This window comes from Mollisia scopiformis (genome assembly GCF_001500285.1).
Source record: "Mollisia scopiformis unplaced genomic scaffold LY89scaffold_12, whole genome shotgun sequence".
Lineage (NCBI taxonomy): Eukaryota > Fungi > Ascomycota > Leotiomycetes > Helotiales > Mollisiaceae > Mollisia > Mollisia scopiformis.
This window is the reverse complement of record NW_017263592.1, coordinates 297,021-314,421: the sequence shown is the minus strand read 5'-3', so window position 1 is coordinate 314,421 and position 17,401 is coordinate 297,021. Positions and strand designations below refer to the sequence as shown.

At 47.1% G+C, this 17,401-nt stretch overlaps 7 protein-coding genes across 7 annotated transcripts; 6 read left to right on the top strand and 1 right to left on the bottom strand.

Moving 5' to 3' along the window:
* Positions 1 to 69: 69 nt before the first annotated feature.
* Positions 70 to 1,359, bottom strand: LY89DRAFT_684830 (uncharacterized protein). The gene is made up of 3 exons (XM_018214965.1): positions 1,112 to 1,359; positions 660 to 1,060; positions 70 to 608 (listed from the first exon to the last, which is right to left on the bottom strand). The coding sequence occupies exons 1-3, from the start codon at positions 1,124 to 1,126 to the stop codon at positions 299 to 301; spliced, it is 726 nt and encodes a 241-aa protein (XP_018071139.1). The 5' UTR covers positions 1,127 to 1,359; the 3' UTR covers positions 70 to 298.
* Positions 1,360 to 1,469: 110 nt separating this feature from the next.
* On the top strand, positions 1,470 to 3,803 carry LY89DRAFT_684829 (uncharacterized protein). The gene is made up of 5 exons (XM_018214964.1): positions 1,470 to 2,104; positions 2,162 to 2,795; positions 2,849 to 2,946; positions 3,099 to 3,389; positions 3,436 to 3,803. The coding sequence occupies exons 1-5, from the start codon at positions 1,538 to 1,540 to the stop codon at positions 3,502 to 3,504; spliced, it is 1,659 nt and encodes a 552-aa protein (XP_018071138.1). The 5' UTR covers positions 1,470 to 1,537; the 3' UTR covers positions 3,505 to 3,803.
* A 136-nt stretch (positions 3,804 to 3,939) lies between these two features.
* LY89DRAFT_684828 (DEAD/DEAH box helicase-like protein) lies at positions 3,940 to 7,506 on the top strand (the record flags this gene model as incomplete). Its single annotated transcript, XM_018214963.1, has 1 exon — positions 3,940 to 7,506. The coding sequence occupies exon 1, from the start codon at positions 3,978 to 3,980 to the stop codon at positions 7,503 to 7,505; it is 3,528 nt and encodes a 1,175-aa protein (XP_018071137.1). The 5' UTR covers positions 3,940 to 3,977.
* A 1,328-nt stretch (positions 7,507 to 8,834) lies between these two features.
* On the top strand, positions 8,835 to 9,863 carry LY89DRAFT_64000 (uncharacterized protein). Its single transcript, XM_018211645.1, has one exon. The coding sequence runs from the start codon at positions 8,974 to 8,976 to the stop codon at positions 9,634 to 9,636; it is 663 nt and encodes a 220-aa protein (XP_018071136.1). The 5' UTR covers positions 8,835 to 8,973; the 3' UTR covers positions 9,637 to 9,863.
* Positions 9,864 to 10,709: 846 nt separating this feature from the next.
* Positions 10,710 to 11,803, top strand: LY89DRAFT_718534 (uncharacterized protein; the record flags this gene model as incomplete). The annotated part of the gene is made up of 3 exons (XM_018218421.1): positions 10,710 to 10,872; positions 10,921 to 11,300; positions 11,372 to 11,803. 3 exons carry the CDS (start codon positions 10,710 to 10,712, stop codon positions 11,801 to 11,803), a joined length of 975 nt encoding a protein of 324 aa, XP_018071135.1.
* A 2,179-nt stretch (positions 11,804 to 13,982) lies between these two features.
* On the top strand, positions 13,983 to 14,645 carry LY89DRAFT_585643 (uncharacterized protein; the record flags this gene model as incomplete). Its single annotated transcript, XM_018209332.1, has 1 exon — positions 13,983 to 14,645. One exon carries the CDS (start codon positions 13,983 to 13,985, stop codon positions 14,643 to 14,645), a length of 663 nt encoding a protein of 220 aa, XP_018071134.1.
* A 2,382-nt stretch (positions 14,646 to 17,027) lies between these two features.
* Positions 17,028 to 17,282, top strand: LY89DRAFT_548638 (uncharacterized protein; the record flags this gene model as incomplete). The annotated part of the gene is made up of 1 exon (XM_018208275.1): positions 17,028 to 17,282. A coding segment is annotated over one exon (255 nt), but the record flags the coding sequence as incomplete, so codon positions are not given.
* Between the last annotated feature and the right edge of the window lie 119 nt (positions 17,283 to 17,401).

The window sequence follows — 17,401 nt, the reverse complement described above, 5'->3', positions numbered from 1 at the left end:
TATCTAATGGAGGGGCATGAAAGTGTGTTGACATGGTTGTAGCACGATTTAGAATATGATTTGTTTGAGGGCATTATTCTTTCTATCATTTACATTGTCTAATCTCTACAAAAGGCGTGAATGTTCCATTCACTCCGCAGAACCCTGCTTGATTTCCTCCACTTGCAATTGCAGGACAAGGAAATGTGCTGAGAAATTTGGAGTGGAAGAGAATACCTGTCTGCTCTAAAATCCAGAAAGAAGAAGCTGAAATGTTACATGCTGTTTCGCCACAAGTAGGGCCCAAGCAATCTTACATCTAGGAAGAGTTGACGCTCTGCAGGAATTCTCGGACTCTTGGATGATCCTCCGTAAGTTCTCTAAGCAAGGGTCTCAGTGCGATGAGTTCGACAGGATCTATCGACAGATTATGCTCAGGACTGGAATCAAGCCACATGGTCAACAACTTCTTCATAGATGCTTTATTTTCAGAGGGCCGACCGCCGTCCCATAGAGTGTTCTGAGGGTGAGCAAGCCAACGCTCTGCATAGCACTGTAGCATGGTGGCTCCAGTGAAACGCTTGAGAGATGTTTGCATCATGAAGATCCATTCTGCTCTTGAGGCATACCTGATACATAATCAGTAATGAGTCTTTGGGAGGGTCATGTACTCTACATACGATCTCTTATGGTCGAAATAGCAAACCAGCCCAATATTGACGATGGCAGCAAGGTGATGCTTAGGAACTCGAGTAAGGAATTGCTTCAATCCATGAAGATTGGGTTCTTCGTTCGAGGGGTTTGGAGAGTTGCCGATGAGGAACGTGTTCTGGGAGTAGAAGAAAGGGCCAGCTTCAAGGTATGTTTGCCTATCGACTCGAAGGATGCCAGTCTTCTGTTCTTTCAACCCTCGCTTGAAAATACCCTTGGAAGGAGAGATTTTGATGGGCCGGTCGAGTTTGAGGTGCAGGTAAGGGTAGATCATGTATCGAATTTCCGCCGGAAGTTTGGTGAAGGACAACTTCGCTGGCTTGGCCATTCTGGGATGGGACGATGATGTCTTGGGTTTGTCTTCGATCTTCTGAAAGATGTTAGAATTGAGATTTGTGTGTATATCAATTGAGATCGGTACCTTGATTGAGGCCATGGTTCTTCTACTTGGGACGCGCGAAAAGTTTCGAGGAAACTTGGGTGATTGTGCGGATTCCACGAGGCTGAAAACCGCGAGGCTGCACAAGGATTAACCTACTTGTCTTGCAGCAGGCGCACGATCTGTACTCTCGAAAGAGATTTCCAAATGTGTGTACTTTAAAGGGTTCTTGGGTCAATCTAGCCAAGCCTTATCGAAAGACTCAAGTTGGTGAATTCGGTAAAGAAGAAATTGCAATATTTGTGACGGATAGAATATAATAAAGGCGCCAGCCTGCCAGCTACTGCTAACCTTAGCGCGACTTGCTCGCTCGGCAAACCGAGAACCCATTCAGGTTACACTTCGACAAGGAGGGGCAGCAAAATAAAGCCAACACATTTGCATGAAGATCAGGAGAATTACAACATTATGGCCTCAACTGCTGGTGCAGATGCAAAATCCTCGCAGACCTCGAATCACGAGGACAAGATGAATCACGAACTTGATGTCACGGAATCAACGAATCACGACTTGCCAGCGCGGACAATGGCTGAAGATGAACGACCTGGGCAGACACGAGACGCGCAAAGGGACGATCCTGCGACTGTAGCTGCGAGTGAAGAGTTAAAGCATACAACTATCTCCGATAAGATCGCGACTGTCTCTCGAGTCCAACCTCTTGATGTACAACAGACCACTGGCGAAGATAAGGAAATGGGAGACTCTGGCAGAGCTAGCACACCCGACACTGATCCTACCGATGCGCAAGATGAAGAGATGAAGGAACGGTTAGCCTCCCCAAAGAAGAAGAGAGGGCGAGACCAGGAGGACGACTCGAAGGATTTGGAGGACGATGCTGCTGACGAGCCCGGTTCTTCAGCCGATGGCAGTGTTGTGAATGGAAGCAGAACGACGCGACTTGAGCCAGAAAAGAAGCGTCCTCGAGACACATCGGAAGATACCACAAAGGCAACAGAGACAACTGCAGAAGCAAAGGTAGGCTTGCTTTTTGCTCAACCTCAAAGCATCGCAGTCGCTAAAACCATCTCGCAGCTGCAAACCGCCCCAGCAGATTCTGCAGAGACGGAAACCACAAAATCCGAGGATAAGGCGACGAACTCCTCACACAAGGATTCGAAGACATCCGAAACCTCCAGCAAACCACAAACTTCGCCTTCTGGTTTCGCGAGTTCTGGTTTCGCTTCTCTCGCAGCTTCGAGTACCTCTCCGTTTGGTAGCCTGGGAGCCTCTAAACCAAGCGTTTTTGGCGGAAATACTCAAGCCCCATCTGGATTTGCTGCTTTGGCTGCTTCTAAGCCGGCAGAGTCGTCCACAGCTTCAGTCCCAAGTGGCTTTGGAGCGTTGGGCGCCAAACCTACCACAGGCTTCGGTTTTGGAACTGGTGCTACATCGGGGTTTGGTGGTCTCGCAAGTGGGAGCGTGTTTGGATCTAAATTAGGGAATGGTTTTGCTGGCGGTGCTGGCCCAAAGCTGTCCAGTTTTGCCGCACCTGTGAAAGAGACGGAGGTATCAGGATCCAAGCCAATCAAGGCTTTTGGTGCTCCGGAAAGTGACGAAGAGCCTGATAGCGATGAAGATGGCGATAGCGAGGGTGGAGATGGTAACGAGGATGAAGAGAGTGGGAAGGTCGAAGCAGATGACAAGAAGAAGATCAGACTTACTAAAGGTTTGCCATAACCTCATCTTCCAGTATTTACAATCGTACTAATCTTGTTTTAGTTCATATTGACGACGGAGAGGCTGGCGAGGCGACCTTACTGCAGATGCGTGCCAAAGTTTTTGCTATGGATAAAGTATGGAAGGAACGTGGGGTTGGGGTAAGTCACATTGCTGGAACAACTTTCTCCCTTTTTCACTTCCCTTGAAACATAGTCGCTTCTTGAGCAACTCGGGTCCCAAGGCTTCAAGGCAGACAACGTCTGATACCCGTCTCCCTGAAACATAACATTCTAATGGTTTTACTATCCAGGTCCTCAAGATCAACGCACCCAAGAGCTGTGTGAGCTTCGATGAGAACGGTGCCCCAATACCAGGCTCATTCGACGCTTCAGGCTTAGACGACGAAGATGCTGATCCAAACGCTCCCAAAGTTCCTCGTCTCATTATGCGACAAGAAAACACTCATCGAGTGGTCTTGAACACGATTATAGTTCGGGCAATGGCATTCTCGGATAAACAACCTGCTTCTTCATCTGCCCAAATACTGTTCACAGCTTTTGAGGGAGAGAAGGAGCCGAAACCGATCAACATTCTGCTAAAGGTACGTACTTGGCCTTTACTTTCAATCGCTTACTAACATGCTGCAGATGTCAGAAGCAAATGCTACATTGTTTCGTAGGGAGATTGCATCGATACAGAGAGAACTTGAATCTTGAGAAAGCATAAAATGCCATGGCATTTGAGCACATTCACCACCGTCATCATTCCCTTTGTCATAGAATTCATTGACATGTATGGTCTTTTCTGGGCGGGGAAAGGTTCACTTTAAGTATTATCGGATTGCTATGATGGAGTTTGGACTATTGGAATACCAGCAATCACTCAGCATAGCGCGGCGGATATGGGGCCATGCACACAAAGTCGGCGGATGTCCCGTGTGCATACACACGCTTTTGATATTTATAAAACGCTTGAGGAGCAATATCGAGGCAGGAATGAAACTATGATACTTCCAATAGTCTTCCTTGTGTTGCCAATGTAGAACGTACCTAGTACCTATCCATCTGTTACAAGTGCACGTGATAGCGCGTAGCGTGTAAATCGCGTTCTAATTCAAATGTCGTTAATGACCTCAACACCATTAAGTACCACAACTACTCATGTTGAAACCACGACCACATTGCCTAGCATGGCATCGCTACAAGCAGCAACTGTGTCGAATAAGATAGTGCGTAAACGCAAACGGAAAGATGCCGAAGACGACAATTGCCAATCCCCCGCACCAGCTTCCGAAGCGGGTGTTGAAGCCTCTTCCAGCACAACTTCGGTCTTGACCAAGACTCATGATGGCGGAGCAAAGCCACGAAGAGCTACAAAGTCTAAGCAACCACCTGCTCTTGCTCGCAATGCATCGTCGTTCTCCACGCCCGTCACAAGTGACATTCCTTGGCCAGCATATTTCCAGTCTCTCGAGAAGACCCACCGAGCACTGAACCTCGTCTTCACGTTCTGTTCTACACGAAAGCATCTAGCGACCACCTTTGATACAATCAAAACGGCTGTGGAAGGGCATACAAAGCGCACATTGGAAATTGAAGAGGTCGCAAAGATTGTGGCGTTGAGACCTGGGGGCATGAACTTCTCTTACGTAGATGAAGCCATGCTACAAGTGGATGTGCGGGGCTCGGAAAGAGATGATACATTCAAGGGTGGGAGAGCTAAGAGTTGGCATGCTGCTGGTCCACCTCCTGATGTCTCTGTAGGTGGAGTGACTGGCGGCGAGGGGCTTGGTGACGAAGAAATCGGCGATGGGAAGGAAGTATTGTTCTTCGAGTTTGTTGATGGGGACTTGAAGCGACAAGTTGAGAACAAGAAGACTGGTGAACCAACCAAGGCTACCAGAAAGTTGAGAGACGAGGATCTGAAGATGCCGGTCTTCAGCCAGAAACAGATGATGGGGCTAATTGAGAAGAGGAATAAGAAGTTTACGAGTGCTATCAATGCTTTCTTGAATCGCTGTCGAGAGGAGAATGTGGATCCCGCGCAGACTTTGGACAAGGAAGCTGAAGCATATATTCCTCAGCCAAGCGTCTCCCGAAGCACCACACCGAAGCCGGATTACAGCATTCTACCTAAAACTATTCCTAAAGAAAGAGAATCTATTTCTCAGATTATCAAAGAGCTTAAAGACAGCGAGTGGTACACTGGACAGATTGTCCCAGATGGACATAGAGTGTTTGATCCTCAAGAGGCAATCTATGGTGATTTGAACTTCCAGCTCAGTCAAGATCTGGTCAATGCTCTCTACAACACGAAAAATATCACGCAACTCTATGCTCATCAAGCCGAAGCTATCAACAATCTTCATGATGGACACCATGTCATCGTCGCTACTTCTACCAGTTCGGGAAAGTCTCTGATCTACCAGATCCCGGTTCTGCATGAGCTCGAGCGAGATCACAATACTAGAGCAATGTACATATTTCCCACCAAAGCTCTAGCTCAGGACCAAAGAAGGAGTCTCAAAGAGATGATGAGATTTATGACTGGGTTGGAAGAGACCATCGTTGAAACCTTCGACGGAGATACCGCCATGGCGGATCGCAATCTCATCCGTGATGAAGGCAGAATCATCTTTACCAATCCGGACATGCTTCATATCACAATTTTGCCCCAAGAAGAGAAGTGGCGTACATTCCTCAAGAATCTAAAATATGTGGTAGTTGACGAAATCCACGTATACAATGGCTTATTTGGCTCTCATGTTGCTCTCATCATGCGGCGTTTGAGGAGGATATGCACGGCGGTGGGAAACCGCCATATCAAGTTCATATCTTGCTCTGCTACTGTAGCTAATCCTTTGGAGCACTTTAAGACTATTTTTGGGATTGAAAAGGTCGAAATGACAGATTTCGATGGATCACCTTCGGGCAGAAAAGAATTTCTGTGCTGGAATACGCCGTACAAAGATCCTGGGGACCCTGCTAGCGGGCGCGGAGATACAATGGCTGAGGCTGCAAGATTGTTCTGTCAACTGATTCTCCGAGGAGTTCGAGTGATCGCATTCTGTAGAATCAGAAAAGGCTGTGAAGCTCTTGTTGGAGCTGTCAAGACCGAATTGACGAACTTGGAGCGTGCAGAATGTATGGCTCGAGTGATGGGCTACAGAGGTGGTTATACTCCCCAAGACAGGCGCCGTATCGAGAGCGAAATGTTCGATGGAAAGCTGATGGGAATCGTTGCTACTACGGCACTTGAACTTGGAGTCGATATCGGATCACTTGATGCTGTCATTACCGTCGGATTTCCATACTCTATCGCAAATCTGCGGCAACAGAGTGGTCGGGCTGGCCGAAGGAACAAAGACTCCTTGTCTGTACTTGTAGGAGACTGTTTTCCTACGGATCAATTCTATATGCAGAATCCAGATGAGATCTTCACGAAGCCCAATTGCGAACTGCAAGTTGACTTGCAGAACTTATTGGTGTTGGAAGGACATCTGCAGTGTGCTGCATATGAGATGCCTCTTCGTCCAGATGAAGATGCTCAATACTTCGGCAAGAATACCCAAGAGCTTGCTGAAGAAAGAATGACAAAAGATGAGCTGGGATTCTACCATTGCCATGAACGCTTTCGACCTGTGCCTTCGAAGTACGTCTGCATCCGAGACACCGAAGAAGATCATTTTGCGATTGTGGATATCAGTCATGGCAAGAATATTGTCTTGGAAGAATTAGAGGCATCTCGAGCTTTCTTCACATTGTACGACGGGGGCATCTTTCTCCACCAGGGCAATACATATCTCGTGAAGGAGTTCAATCCAGAACGTAAGATAGCCAAGGTAGAGCTCGTGAGAGTGGACTGGACAACACAGCAGCGAGAATTCACGGACATTGATCCTGTTGAAACAGAAGCCATTCGTCGTATCCCTAAATCGCTTTCTCGAGCGTTCTATGGCCAAATCAAGATTCAGCAAACAGTCTTTGGCTTCTTCAAGGTCGACAAACGTAGGCGCATCCTGGATGCTGTACAGGTCGATAATCCTCCTATTATTCTGTTCAGTAAGGGGATGTGGCTAGATGTCCCGAAACAAGCCCTCGAAATCCTGGTAGAAAGACGGTTGAACGTAGCAGGTGCTATTCATGCCGCAGAGCACGCAGTACTAAGTTTGATGCCAAACTTCGTGGTCAGCATGCCTGGCGATGTTCGTACAGAATGCAAAGTACCCCAGAAGGAGTTTGCGCAAAAAGAGTCATCTCGCAAACGTCCAGCGCGACTCACATTCTACGATGCCAAAGGCGGGGCAGGCGGGTCAGGTATCAGCACGAAGGCATTCGAGTTCATTGATTTGCTGCTGAAGCAAGCAGTACGGAGAGTTGAAGCTTGTCATTGTCATGAGGGTTGCGTAGAGTGTGTCACCAGCGAGCTGTGCATGCATGCTAATGAGGTCATGAGCAAAGCTGGAAGCGAAGTCATTTTGAAGAGCTTGCTGAATATGGAGATCGATATAGATGCTCTGCCTATGGGCCCAGAGGAGTTCAGTCCTGCTGGTATAGAGACTGTGGTTCTTGCACAGCCAGTATTGCCTCGAGGTAGGATGGTGGATGTTGTTGATGTCAAGAATGAGGGTGGGGCGAGGAGAGATCGGGTGGTGGGACATGTGGATGAAGATGGCGTTGAAGAAGCGGTTAGGATCAAGGCTGAGCCAGAGGATTAGGCGCTGTATATAATGATTGACGATGTAAATATTGTATGTTACACAATGGGACGACATGTACACCTGAAGCAGGAGTCTGCATGGAAGTCTCCTCAGCCTCTAGCAATCTCACAGTCTCGAGTTTGCTAGAAATGCTCATGACCATATCACCCGTTGCCTTCTCATACAGCTACAGTCTAGTAGAAGAAGATAAAGACCAGCAGTGTTACGTCTTGTCTTTATCCAGAGCTATGATATGATTTCTACTTCTTTCTTTCCTTCCAGGTGTGAAGACAGGCATCTCACTCTGTTGCGCTCAGTGGAACTGAGTCCTGTTCCCCTGAGCTAAGCGAGCTGTTCCACTAGTGTCCAAAACGATTTCTTGTAATAGAGCACTAGCACCAGTTGGGAAGTATGGGTATGCGCCTTCAAGTTCCTTATGTCTGCTCTTTCTTTCTTCATAGACAACAGCATTCTGGTTGGACTTTTTGGATCAACGTTTGTTACCAGGTCGTCAAAAGTTACAGCGCTCTTGTTGTTACGTGAAGAAGGTATTGCTTTTTTGGAAGGCATACTTGAGACCTCTTTGCGCTTCGAATCGCACTTCTCATAACCCAGTCCTTCAATTCAAGCCTGAATCTTCAACAAAACTCATCATGGAGCGCAACGATGGCAAAATGGCTGCCCGACACCAGAGCAGTAGCTCAAACCCTTCCAAACATCCAGTTCATCGCAATACCACCAGCACTACGACAAATGGTATGAATAGTACCAATTGGCGCCGCAAACCTGCCCTTGCTGTCCAGGAGGCCGAAGAACCTGAAGTCGCGGCAACTCTCAATCCACAGAGAATGAGTTCCTCCGAAGTTAAGAGTAGTAAGTCGTTTCGACTCTTTTAACTATTCTCGCGCTAATCAATCAGGCCTTGATGAAGAAGCGCAAACCTTAGGTCTCTTACATGGCATGTTCAATCGGAGATACGGCTCTCAAGTTACGTCTACCTCAGCCATGACTACCGCTGCCTCAAGCAGGACCGTTTCCAGCTCTGCAGATCACTTTACAGATTGGAGCTTCTTCCCTGGACCTGTTTCAGATTTCCAGCCCGCTCAGAGTCATGACACGGCTCTGACCACGGGTAGTCATTACGAACATTCCCAATACGCACAAAACAACAATATGATCCCAATGTACAATCCCAGCCATCAACCAAGCTCATTTCCATTCGATCTTGTCAATGATGGCTATAGCTTTGATCCTTATGGTCAAGGCACTGGTCCTTCCATGTTCACGAGATCCCAGGACTGGTCATCCACCACCCTTTCTACAAACGGTCAGACTAAAGTCACCAACACACAAAGCATGAATGTCAGCATGCTTGGTACAACTCCTCCTTCAGTTATTCAATCTCTCGCCGTTCCTATCCAAGCCTCAGCAATGATTCCTCTCAAGCAAGCAAACGGTACTCCATCGTGAGTTCCAACCCTCGGCTATGCTTCAGCAACTACAAGGCAGAGCACAGAGAGATGATTCCCAACTTGCTACTGGGACTAATTACCAAGGAAACATCTATACTGAGTCTTTCCTCTCTCAGGTTGGTGGACTTCCAGATGAGGAGAATGCGAGTCTTTATATCACGAATCTCTCATCAGGGGATTACAAAGCATTCTTTGATTTGATTTACGAAGGAGCTGTATACTCTCTGCACTTCGTTCCCCCGAGTGACGGATATGCTACATGGGCCGCTGATTTGACATTCATGTCACCTCAAGCCGCAGGTGCCTTCTTCAACAGAGCCAATAATGGCCAGATTCTCTATCATCTTGGAAAGAGACTCAGGGTGATGCGAAATCGTGTCGGTCGCCGTGCTCAAAATATCCCTGAAACTAGGGTTCTCCTCATCGACGTTCCAGCATGGTTGGTTACATGGCCAAACATGAAGGCGCATTTCGATGCTGCGTGTGTCTATGGCTTGGATCGATGGAGTCTTGGGGCAAGTCCGGACCCTTCTCTGGTGCGCATGGAGGTTAGGTTTGCTCGAGTCAACGGGCAAGCTCAAAGCTGCAAGCAAAAGCTAGACTGGTATCCAGCACATCAAGGAGTGTTGTTCACGCAGTACGGACCCGATCCGTGTGATCCTAGGACCAGAGTTTAAGCGTAACGCGCATCCATTTCAAATCGGAGGTTAAGAACATGTGGCAGAGAGTATCGATGGGTGTGGCATGATCCGGAATTGGGGAAGACTTAGGTAACGAGTATCATGGCGAATTTTTTCACTTGATTTTTTTTAATCTTGACGCCTTGAGCTGCAGCGGAGGACTTTTGGGACAGCCCAGGGGAGTTGGATTCTTAGTGCTAGGAAAATACGGTCTTGGATACAAGGTCGGGCGCATGTTGAGTATTTCGGAACTACAAAAAATTAAAATATAAATAGTAAGAATGTGCCTATGGTTCTGGAAAAGGTGACCGATAGAGCTGTACACACGTACCAGAAATCTTGATTTGTGTTGCTTTTGATATATTCAGACAAGAGATTTGAAGGCCGTGACCAACGACAGAGAGAGAAGAAGTTACTCTCCGAAAAGTGGCGTGTTCCTTCTAACACGTCTGCATTAAAACACGTCCAAGGGTCGAGATACTTCAACTTATCGGGCTTTTTATGGCTTCCTCAGCTAATCGTGTAAGGCCTTGAGTGACGTCCTCGATCCCAATATTCTTACGATTTTGAAATAATCTACTTTCTCGGTAAGTTCGCGCCTCTGAAAAGATACCAATGCTTTTTTTTTTTACTTATCTTCTGAGATCGTACAGTTTATTCTTTTCCGTAATCTCTCGAATGACATTATTTCTTGAAATGGCTTGTGTTCGATGAACATGACCTTAATCTAGAGTCCTCCCATGTCCAGTCTCGGGAAAATCACTACCTGACTGAGTCTTGTAAGTATGGGCTAAGCGGGCTGGTATGCTAATGCCCTATTATCTACGCAAACCCACACGGCAACGGGAAACTAGTGCGCCATTCAGAGACTATTAGTATGCGTCTTCACGTCTTTTCTACCTCTTTTTTCACAGAAAACAACATCCCGCCCTTTAGATCAGGACTTAACAGTTGCGATATCGGACATTGCTGCGCTGTCACTTCAATCATTCCTTGAGCATACATTACTCTTACTCATCAAGAGTTTACTTGGACAATAACACAGAAATACTCCATTCGAAGCCCTCGATATGGAGCGCAACTCTGTCGACTTGCGATCAGATGGCACTGGTCCTTACAATGACCAGAGCAATCCTCAACTCAACAACAGGGACACCATGGCAACTGTGCGAGATCCTGATCGACCTCAGATCCACCATCCTTCTGACCTTGAGGGTGCAATTCGGCTCGTTGGTGAGTTGAATCTTCTGAACTGATATGAATGTTTTCTAACTTTCTCAGAAAACACCCTTATTAGACAGAAACAGGATCGAGTAGCACTATGTGCGCATATTGCGTCCACCCAAACTACTAATTCGACTGTTGCGTCCACATCAACAATAACCACGATTGCAACTCTCTCCGTGCTTAATGCGGCTCAGACGATGCCTGGAGAAATCCCAAAGTCAGCTGCAGTGGGACCGGCTTCAAGCCCTAGAGCCCATCCAAACCATGCTATGCAACGTCGTCCAATCCGTCATCGAGAGTTCAGAAGCTCGCACATGCTTCTTCAATTCCGCGGTCAAGCCCGCCGTGACGAATCCCAGCTTCCACTGGGACCAATTATCTTGGGAATATCTACTCCAATGGATTTCTTTCTCAAGTCAACGGACTTCCAATTGGTGAGAACTGTGCTTTGTGGAGAACCAATCTTCCGTCCGTAGATTATGCGACTCTGTTCGACATGATTAAGGAGGGAACAGTCCGCGCTCTAGACGTGAAGGCTCCAACGGGAGGGTATACTACATTCGCCTTCTCACTCTCTTTTAATACTCCAGAGGCGGCTTTGGCATTCTGGAACAGAGCCAATAATGGCAATGTTCTTCTAATTGGGGGCAATGTGGTACGGGTCGCTGCAGATCGAGTCGGTGTTCGTCGCCTCGATACTATTGAAACCAGAGTCCTGATCATCGATGGTCCTAGCTATCTCGTCAATTGGCCATACCTCAAGGCGCAATTCGACGATGCGTGCTATTACAATTTAGATCGATGGTTCATGTCTCAGAGCCCCACACCGGGTATGGTTCGAATGGAGGTTCGCTTCGCTCGTGTCGTTGGACAGGCACAGAGTTGCAAGCAGAAGTGTGACTGGAATCCTGCTCATCGAAATGTGTTGTACACATAATACGGTCCCGATCCTTGCGATCCTCGTAACAGGAATTGACGAGGCTGTACGATGAGGAAGGTGGGGATCGTCGGGGTATGCCGGGGATGTTTGATTGGTGAGTAGGAGAACATGGGGCTTGGACATTCAGATTAGCTATGGTGAGAGTAAATGGGTTGGTTCTCACTTGCGTTTGCCAGTTGAGATCCTTCAGTATGCATCACGGTGCAATTGGTGCGCCGATTGAGAGGCTCACTGCACGGTCATGACAGAGAACGACGGTATTAAATGCATGGATGGGCTTGTAATAATATATGTGGCACTGAAGAGAAACGAAGAACAATAAAAAACATTCATATAAGTGTAATATGTTCTCATCATATCAGCGCCTGCGTAGAGCCCGCTAGCACTGTTCTTCTCTCTCGTGCTAGCACGTGTTAATGGATTACTGCAACACATAATCTGGTAGGTTATAATGCTTGACAAGTCCGGTAGATACTAAGGACATTCAGGGAGAGGCATAAGATAGAAAATCCTTGCGCGGCATGCCCTGTGGTCAAAAAGGTATCTGGGAAAATGAAAATAAAGTGCACGAAATTCTCGCAGCTGCAGATCCAATCTTCAGAACTTGACTGTGCAAGTTCCAACGTCATGATAGTTCATGTTATAGCATGTACGTGGAACATATATAGATGAGAGAGACTTGAGGTTTGCGCTTCGTCGGCGTGTTGCTAAGCGAGCACACTAGGCTCCAAGTCGCAGATACTTGCTTTACGGCTCGAGGCGCATATTTACTTCTTCTTTTTATATTTTCATGCACATGCACAGTACAAACTTCAAGATTTGACTATCCTTCGAATACTTTGGAATAATCCACTAACTATTTCGAGTATCCTCTTGAACCTTGAGGCTAAGATTCGACTCGAGGACAAAGGCAAAGACAGTTTCGACTTACTCGAGTCCAGTCTGTTGCCTCTTTGTTCCCGACTCCAAATCTTCCTAGGTCGCGACTATCTGATACCTTGTATGTCTGCTTGCGCCCCGAATCTTGACATATTGTAAATCTAACAAACACAGATTATTGATGACCATGAGTTCAGATACTCGCAAACACTTGAATATGGACGGTTATGATGACCCTGTGCGACGTCAACTGCTCCATGATCTCAGATCCGTACCATATCATAGACAACCTAGAGTTCAGACAATACACGCCGAGAGTGCATCTGCTGGTTCTCATGGAGACAACATCTCGGCCAATAATGCGCTGTCGCAAGTCGCAGGTCAGCTACAAATTTCTGCATATTGGTCACAACCTATTACTGACAATACAATAGATCTTACAAAATCTACCACTATGCGCCTCACAGCTTCATTGTCGACCCATGATTCCAACCTCCAAAGACAAGTTCTTGCTCAGCAAGGTCTGACTTCTGGGAACGCCGCTGCTGCACTACCAACTCATCCACTAAGTGTCGGGATGTGGAGAGAATCATTGTCACGCCCTGACGCTTTGCGCACAGAGAATGTCCAGGGCGCAAGCCTTAACCAGTTTGGGGCTGCGTCTACATTCAGACGCGCTACTGACGACGATCACCCATCAAAACTAAGCCCTGATCCTGCCAACGATTCGGACACTGCATCGGCTGAGTTTCATCTAAGTTATCCTGTTCCCTCAAGCCGTGAACGTCCATTCCGTCAGCCTCAAGGACCTCGAAATGTTGAGCAAGATCGAGGTTTCGACTGGCAAGGCCATAGCAAACTCCGAAACAAGTCCAATCTATACACCAGACTACCCTTTGACCCAACTGGCGGTGCCTACAATGGCTACAAGCAGTATCCGCCTAAGTGTGAAGAACAAATGCCAGATATCTCACAGGTCATTTCAAGTCAGACCAGTGAGTTGGCCGTAACCGAAGCCAGGTCATTTGGAGCAATCCAAACGCAGGTAGTCCCGACTAGAGGTCTCTGTCAACCTGGAGCTACCATGATCCACCATTTCCACCCATCTCAAGGCCAAATTCCTGGTCCACAACTCTTACCTTCGCAGAATACCAGACATAAGCATCAGGGCTCCTCGAGTCTTTACGCCGCACGCTTTATCAATCATGGTCCGCTAGAGAACCAGGTCTTAAAGTCAAACGTATTCCATCCTCCAACTGGACTGAATGGAGCACAACGTCGATTTGTTCCTTCAACTATGGCCTTGGAAGCGGCTGGTGTGACAAGTCGAGATCTAGCCCGCAAACCACTGGGATCTTCTTATCAAGGAGATGTCTTCGCAGGGTCATACTTGCACCGAGTCAATGGTCTCCCGGATCACCTCAATTCTGCGATTTGGATGATGAAGCTCCGGCCTGATACTCAACACTCCCAAATATTTGATATCATTCAATGTGGCAGTGTCTGGTCTCTTCATTTGAAACTGCCAACCGCCGATCATTCGACAATGGCCGCCCAACTCGCGTTCGTTAGTCCACAAGCAGCAGCTATCTTCATGCATCATTATCGTACTTATGGTATCCAAATTGCGGGTAATTGGATATCATGTATCTACGATAAGCATGGATCACCAGGCCACACAACATCGGAGACACGTGTGCTGAGGATTGAGGGACCTGCCACTGTGATGAATCCACAGTTCTGGGATGCTAAGTTCCGTAGCGCTTGTTCTTTCCAACTTGATCGATGGGGTTATCTGCAGTGTGACACTCCTGGTAAGCTCCGAATGGAGTTTCGATTCTCACGAGTGGATGGACAGGCGCAGACCTGCAGACAGATGATCGAGAGAGTGTTGGTTCATTATGGTATATCTGTCTGGTACGGTCCTGATCCATGTGGTCAGATTGGTAACAATAAGTGATTGGTTTAGTGTCAACGAAGATCCTGGGACTAATGGATAGAAAGGGATTTGGATCATCTTCTTCTGGCTAAGCTGCCGGACGCATGGTCACCGTAACGGATAGTCGTACGAAGCATTGCAACACAATAATACAAATATAATTAAAAGACTTGCGCTCATTCATATTTTGACTGTGTAATATATGGATGTAAATAGAGGTTCGAAATGTGAGTAGCATTGCGCTAGGCGAGAATGCCCCTGAATTTAAGCGAGCAGAGTAGCACCCGAAGCGAAAGGCAGCATTCACAGTCATTTGCAGCAATGAAGCTCTATACCATAATGTTTTTATCTAGTTTGACCCTGGTTGCGGCGCCGCCTATGGGCGATTCCACAGCGATAAAGGGTTGATGCTAGATCAGAGTAGAACATTTGCTGAGTTTGGGTCTGCACACGATTTGACTTATGAAGAGCTACTGGTTATGGTTTCAGCGGTTCTATGATGTTGATTATACAGTCACCGAGTTTATCTTTAGATATTCGATCGAGGACTTGAAAATAGCGAAATTGAGGTACGTGTTGCAAACCCCACATTGTAAGAAAATGCAAGTACACAGGATTGAAGCCATTTCTACGCTGATTCTTGGCCTATGTAATAGCCACCACAAAGTTGACCATGTGGTGATTAAATTATATTGGAACTGGGAAAGTATGCTAAGTGGTCCGAGAGTCCATATACAGCAAAAAGAGAATGCACCGACACGGGAAAGTTGATCACGTGAGAATCGTCCCGGTGCTCTGTTGAAATCGCCAGGATTGAGAAAGAGAGGTTTAGTGGACGCCGAGAGAAGATTAAAATTTGAACACGTATAATTATCGTGCTACGAATGGCCTAGATGTTCGGACAGACAGAAAATAGGTGTGTATTGAGCAGCAGATGGATTCCTTGGCCTCTATACAGGATACAAAATCCAGCTAAATATACTGGATATTTCATCCGTAAAGGAGTATCAAGAGCAGAGATCCACAGTTTCCAACACCACAGACAAGGCAGAGAGTCTCATCTGGCCACGTCCGATGAGAAGAAATTTGGAGAACCTCAGACAAATCAAATTCAGGCGAAGGGACCGAAGACTCGTTCACTCGAGTATCTTCTTTCGATGTTCGGATTTTAGTTTTCCCTCGTAGACTAGAAAGTTGAAGCGTTCGCTAACACCTTACATTTGCGACATCTGCCTGACCTCAATCATCTCCACCAAATATTCGACAGCATCCACTTTCTTCTGCAATCTCTCATTTACCTTCTGAAACAACTTCTCGATTTCCACACGGAAGGAACTATTCCACTAGATACAATGAATCCATTCTTTCCTACGTCAAATTTGACTGGCTATCTCAAAAAAATATGGTCTCAAGTCGCGACGAGAGAATGTGAGCAATGCACATCAGTTACGTGCTCTTGCGCTCAACGGGTAGTTACTACTGGAGCTATCCGTCTAGGTATGTATCACATACAAGTCATTTGATCACTCTAACAAAAATGTTTTAGAATCTCACAACTGCTCTCAAGTTGGTGGCATCCTGAGAGCTCGTGCACTGCCCTTTCAACCACATACAATGCAATCCCCACACACCAGCCATGCATCACAGCAGCATAAGTACGTTAACCCAACACCTGGCGTCACTAGCCCCGATCATGCCGCGCGAATGGAAGAGCGCATACGAGCTATGGCTCCTTTCCAAACACCACCCAACTCTCCATCCTTTCGCTTCGTCCCCCCAAGCTTCGAACAACCAGAGAGATGCGGTCAGACAGCCAACGTCAAAGACATTAGCACCATCCTATCTTCGACTGCTTTTGACGCGTCCAAGGCATTGGATGCAGATTCCCGCATGTACACAAGTTACTGCATAGGGTCTCAAGGAGTCTTGACTCGAGAACATGCCGATACCATGATCTCTAAGATCCTCACCGAAATCCCGAAGCCAACTAAGTTTCTACCTTCAAACATGGTTCTAGAAAGGGGAATGGCAACTGCACCGAACGTTGGTCCCGTCATCGATTCGAATGGTCAATACCAGGGCGACCGAAATTCAAGCGCGAATAAACATCAGGTTGCGAATCTCCCCAATTTCTGCAACTGTTCATTGTTCCTTCGCGGTCTTCCATCTGATACTCCACTTTCGGAATTCTTCGACTGCATCGATACTGGCGCTGTCTATGCACTTCACATCATGCCTCCGAATGGAATACATTACACGTGTGCTGCCAAGCTGACATTCATGACACCAGAGGGTGCAGCAAAGTTCTTGAACAAAGTTAGGGTCGGGATTTGTTTCGGAGGATACATCTTGGAGGGAAGATACAACAATCGAGAGGGATACATCCGCAACACTATGACCTTCAGCCGTGTCCTCTTCGTCGAAGGCCCAGAGCAAATGATGACGGTCGACTTCTGGTTTCAATACTTTAGACAGGTCTCTGTTTTCCAGTGGGATCGTGTTCTAGAGCATCCTCCAGTTCGTCCTGGTCGAAAGTGTCTGGAATTCAGATTCGCTCGCATCAACGGCCAAGCCCAAACCTGCCTGCAGCAGATCCAGCGGCAAGAGGAGTTCGTAGGATTGGTTGGTGCTTGGTATGGATTAGATCCTTGCGCTCAATTGGCCGTCCAAGGTCCAACGGGTAATCCGCCTCGAGTGACGATCGGTCGGGGCCTGAGTGGTCACTTTGGGTGAGGCTACATGCTTTAGGATCTCTTCATGGGGTGGCGAGCTCTACT

Excerpts from the sequence above, each read along its gene's own strand:
- LY89DRAFT_684830 (XM_018214965.1), bottom strand. Across the intron at positions 609-659 it reads TATTTCGACCATAAGAGATC|GTATGCCTCAAGAGCAGAAT; the intron begins GTATGTAGAGTA and ends ATTATGTATCAG.
- LY89DRAFT_684829 (XM_018214964.1), top strand. The coding sequence starts at position 1,538 with ATGGCCTCAACTGCTGGTGCAGATGCAAAATCCTCGCAGACCTCGAAT. Across the intron at positions 2,796-2,848 it reads GAAGATCAGACTTACTAAAG|TTCATATTGACGACGGAGAG; the intron begins GTTTGCCATAAC and ends ATCTTGTTTTAG. Across the intron at positions 2,947-3,098 it reads GGAAGGAACGTGGGGTTGGG|GTCCTCAAGATCAACGCACC; the intron begins GTAAGTCACATT and ends TTTACTATCCAG.
- LY89DRAFT_64000 (XM_018211645.1), top strand. The coding sequence starts at position 8,974 with ATGCTTCAGCAACTACAAGGCAGAGCACAGAGAGATGATTCCCAACTT.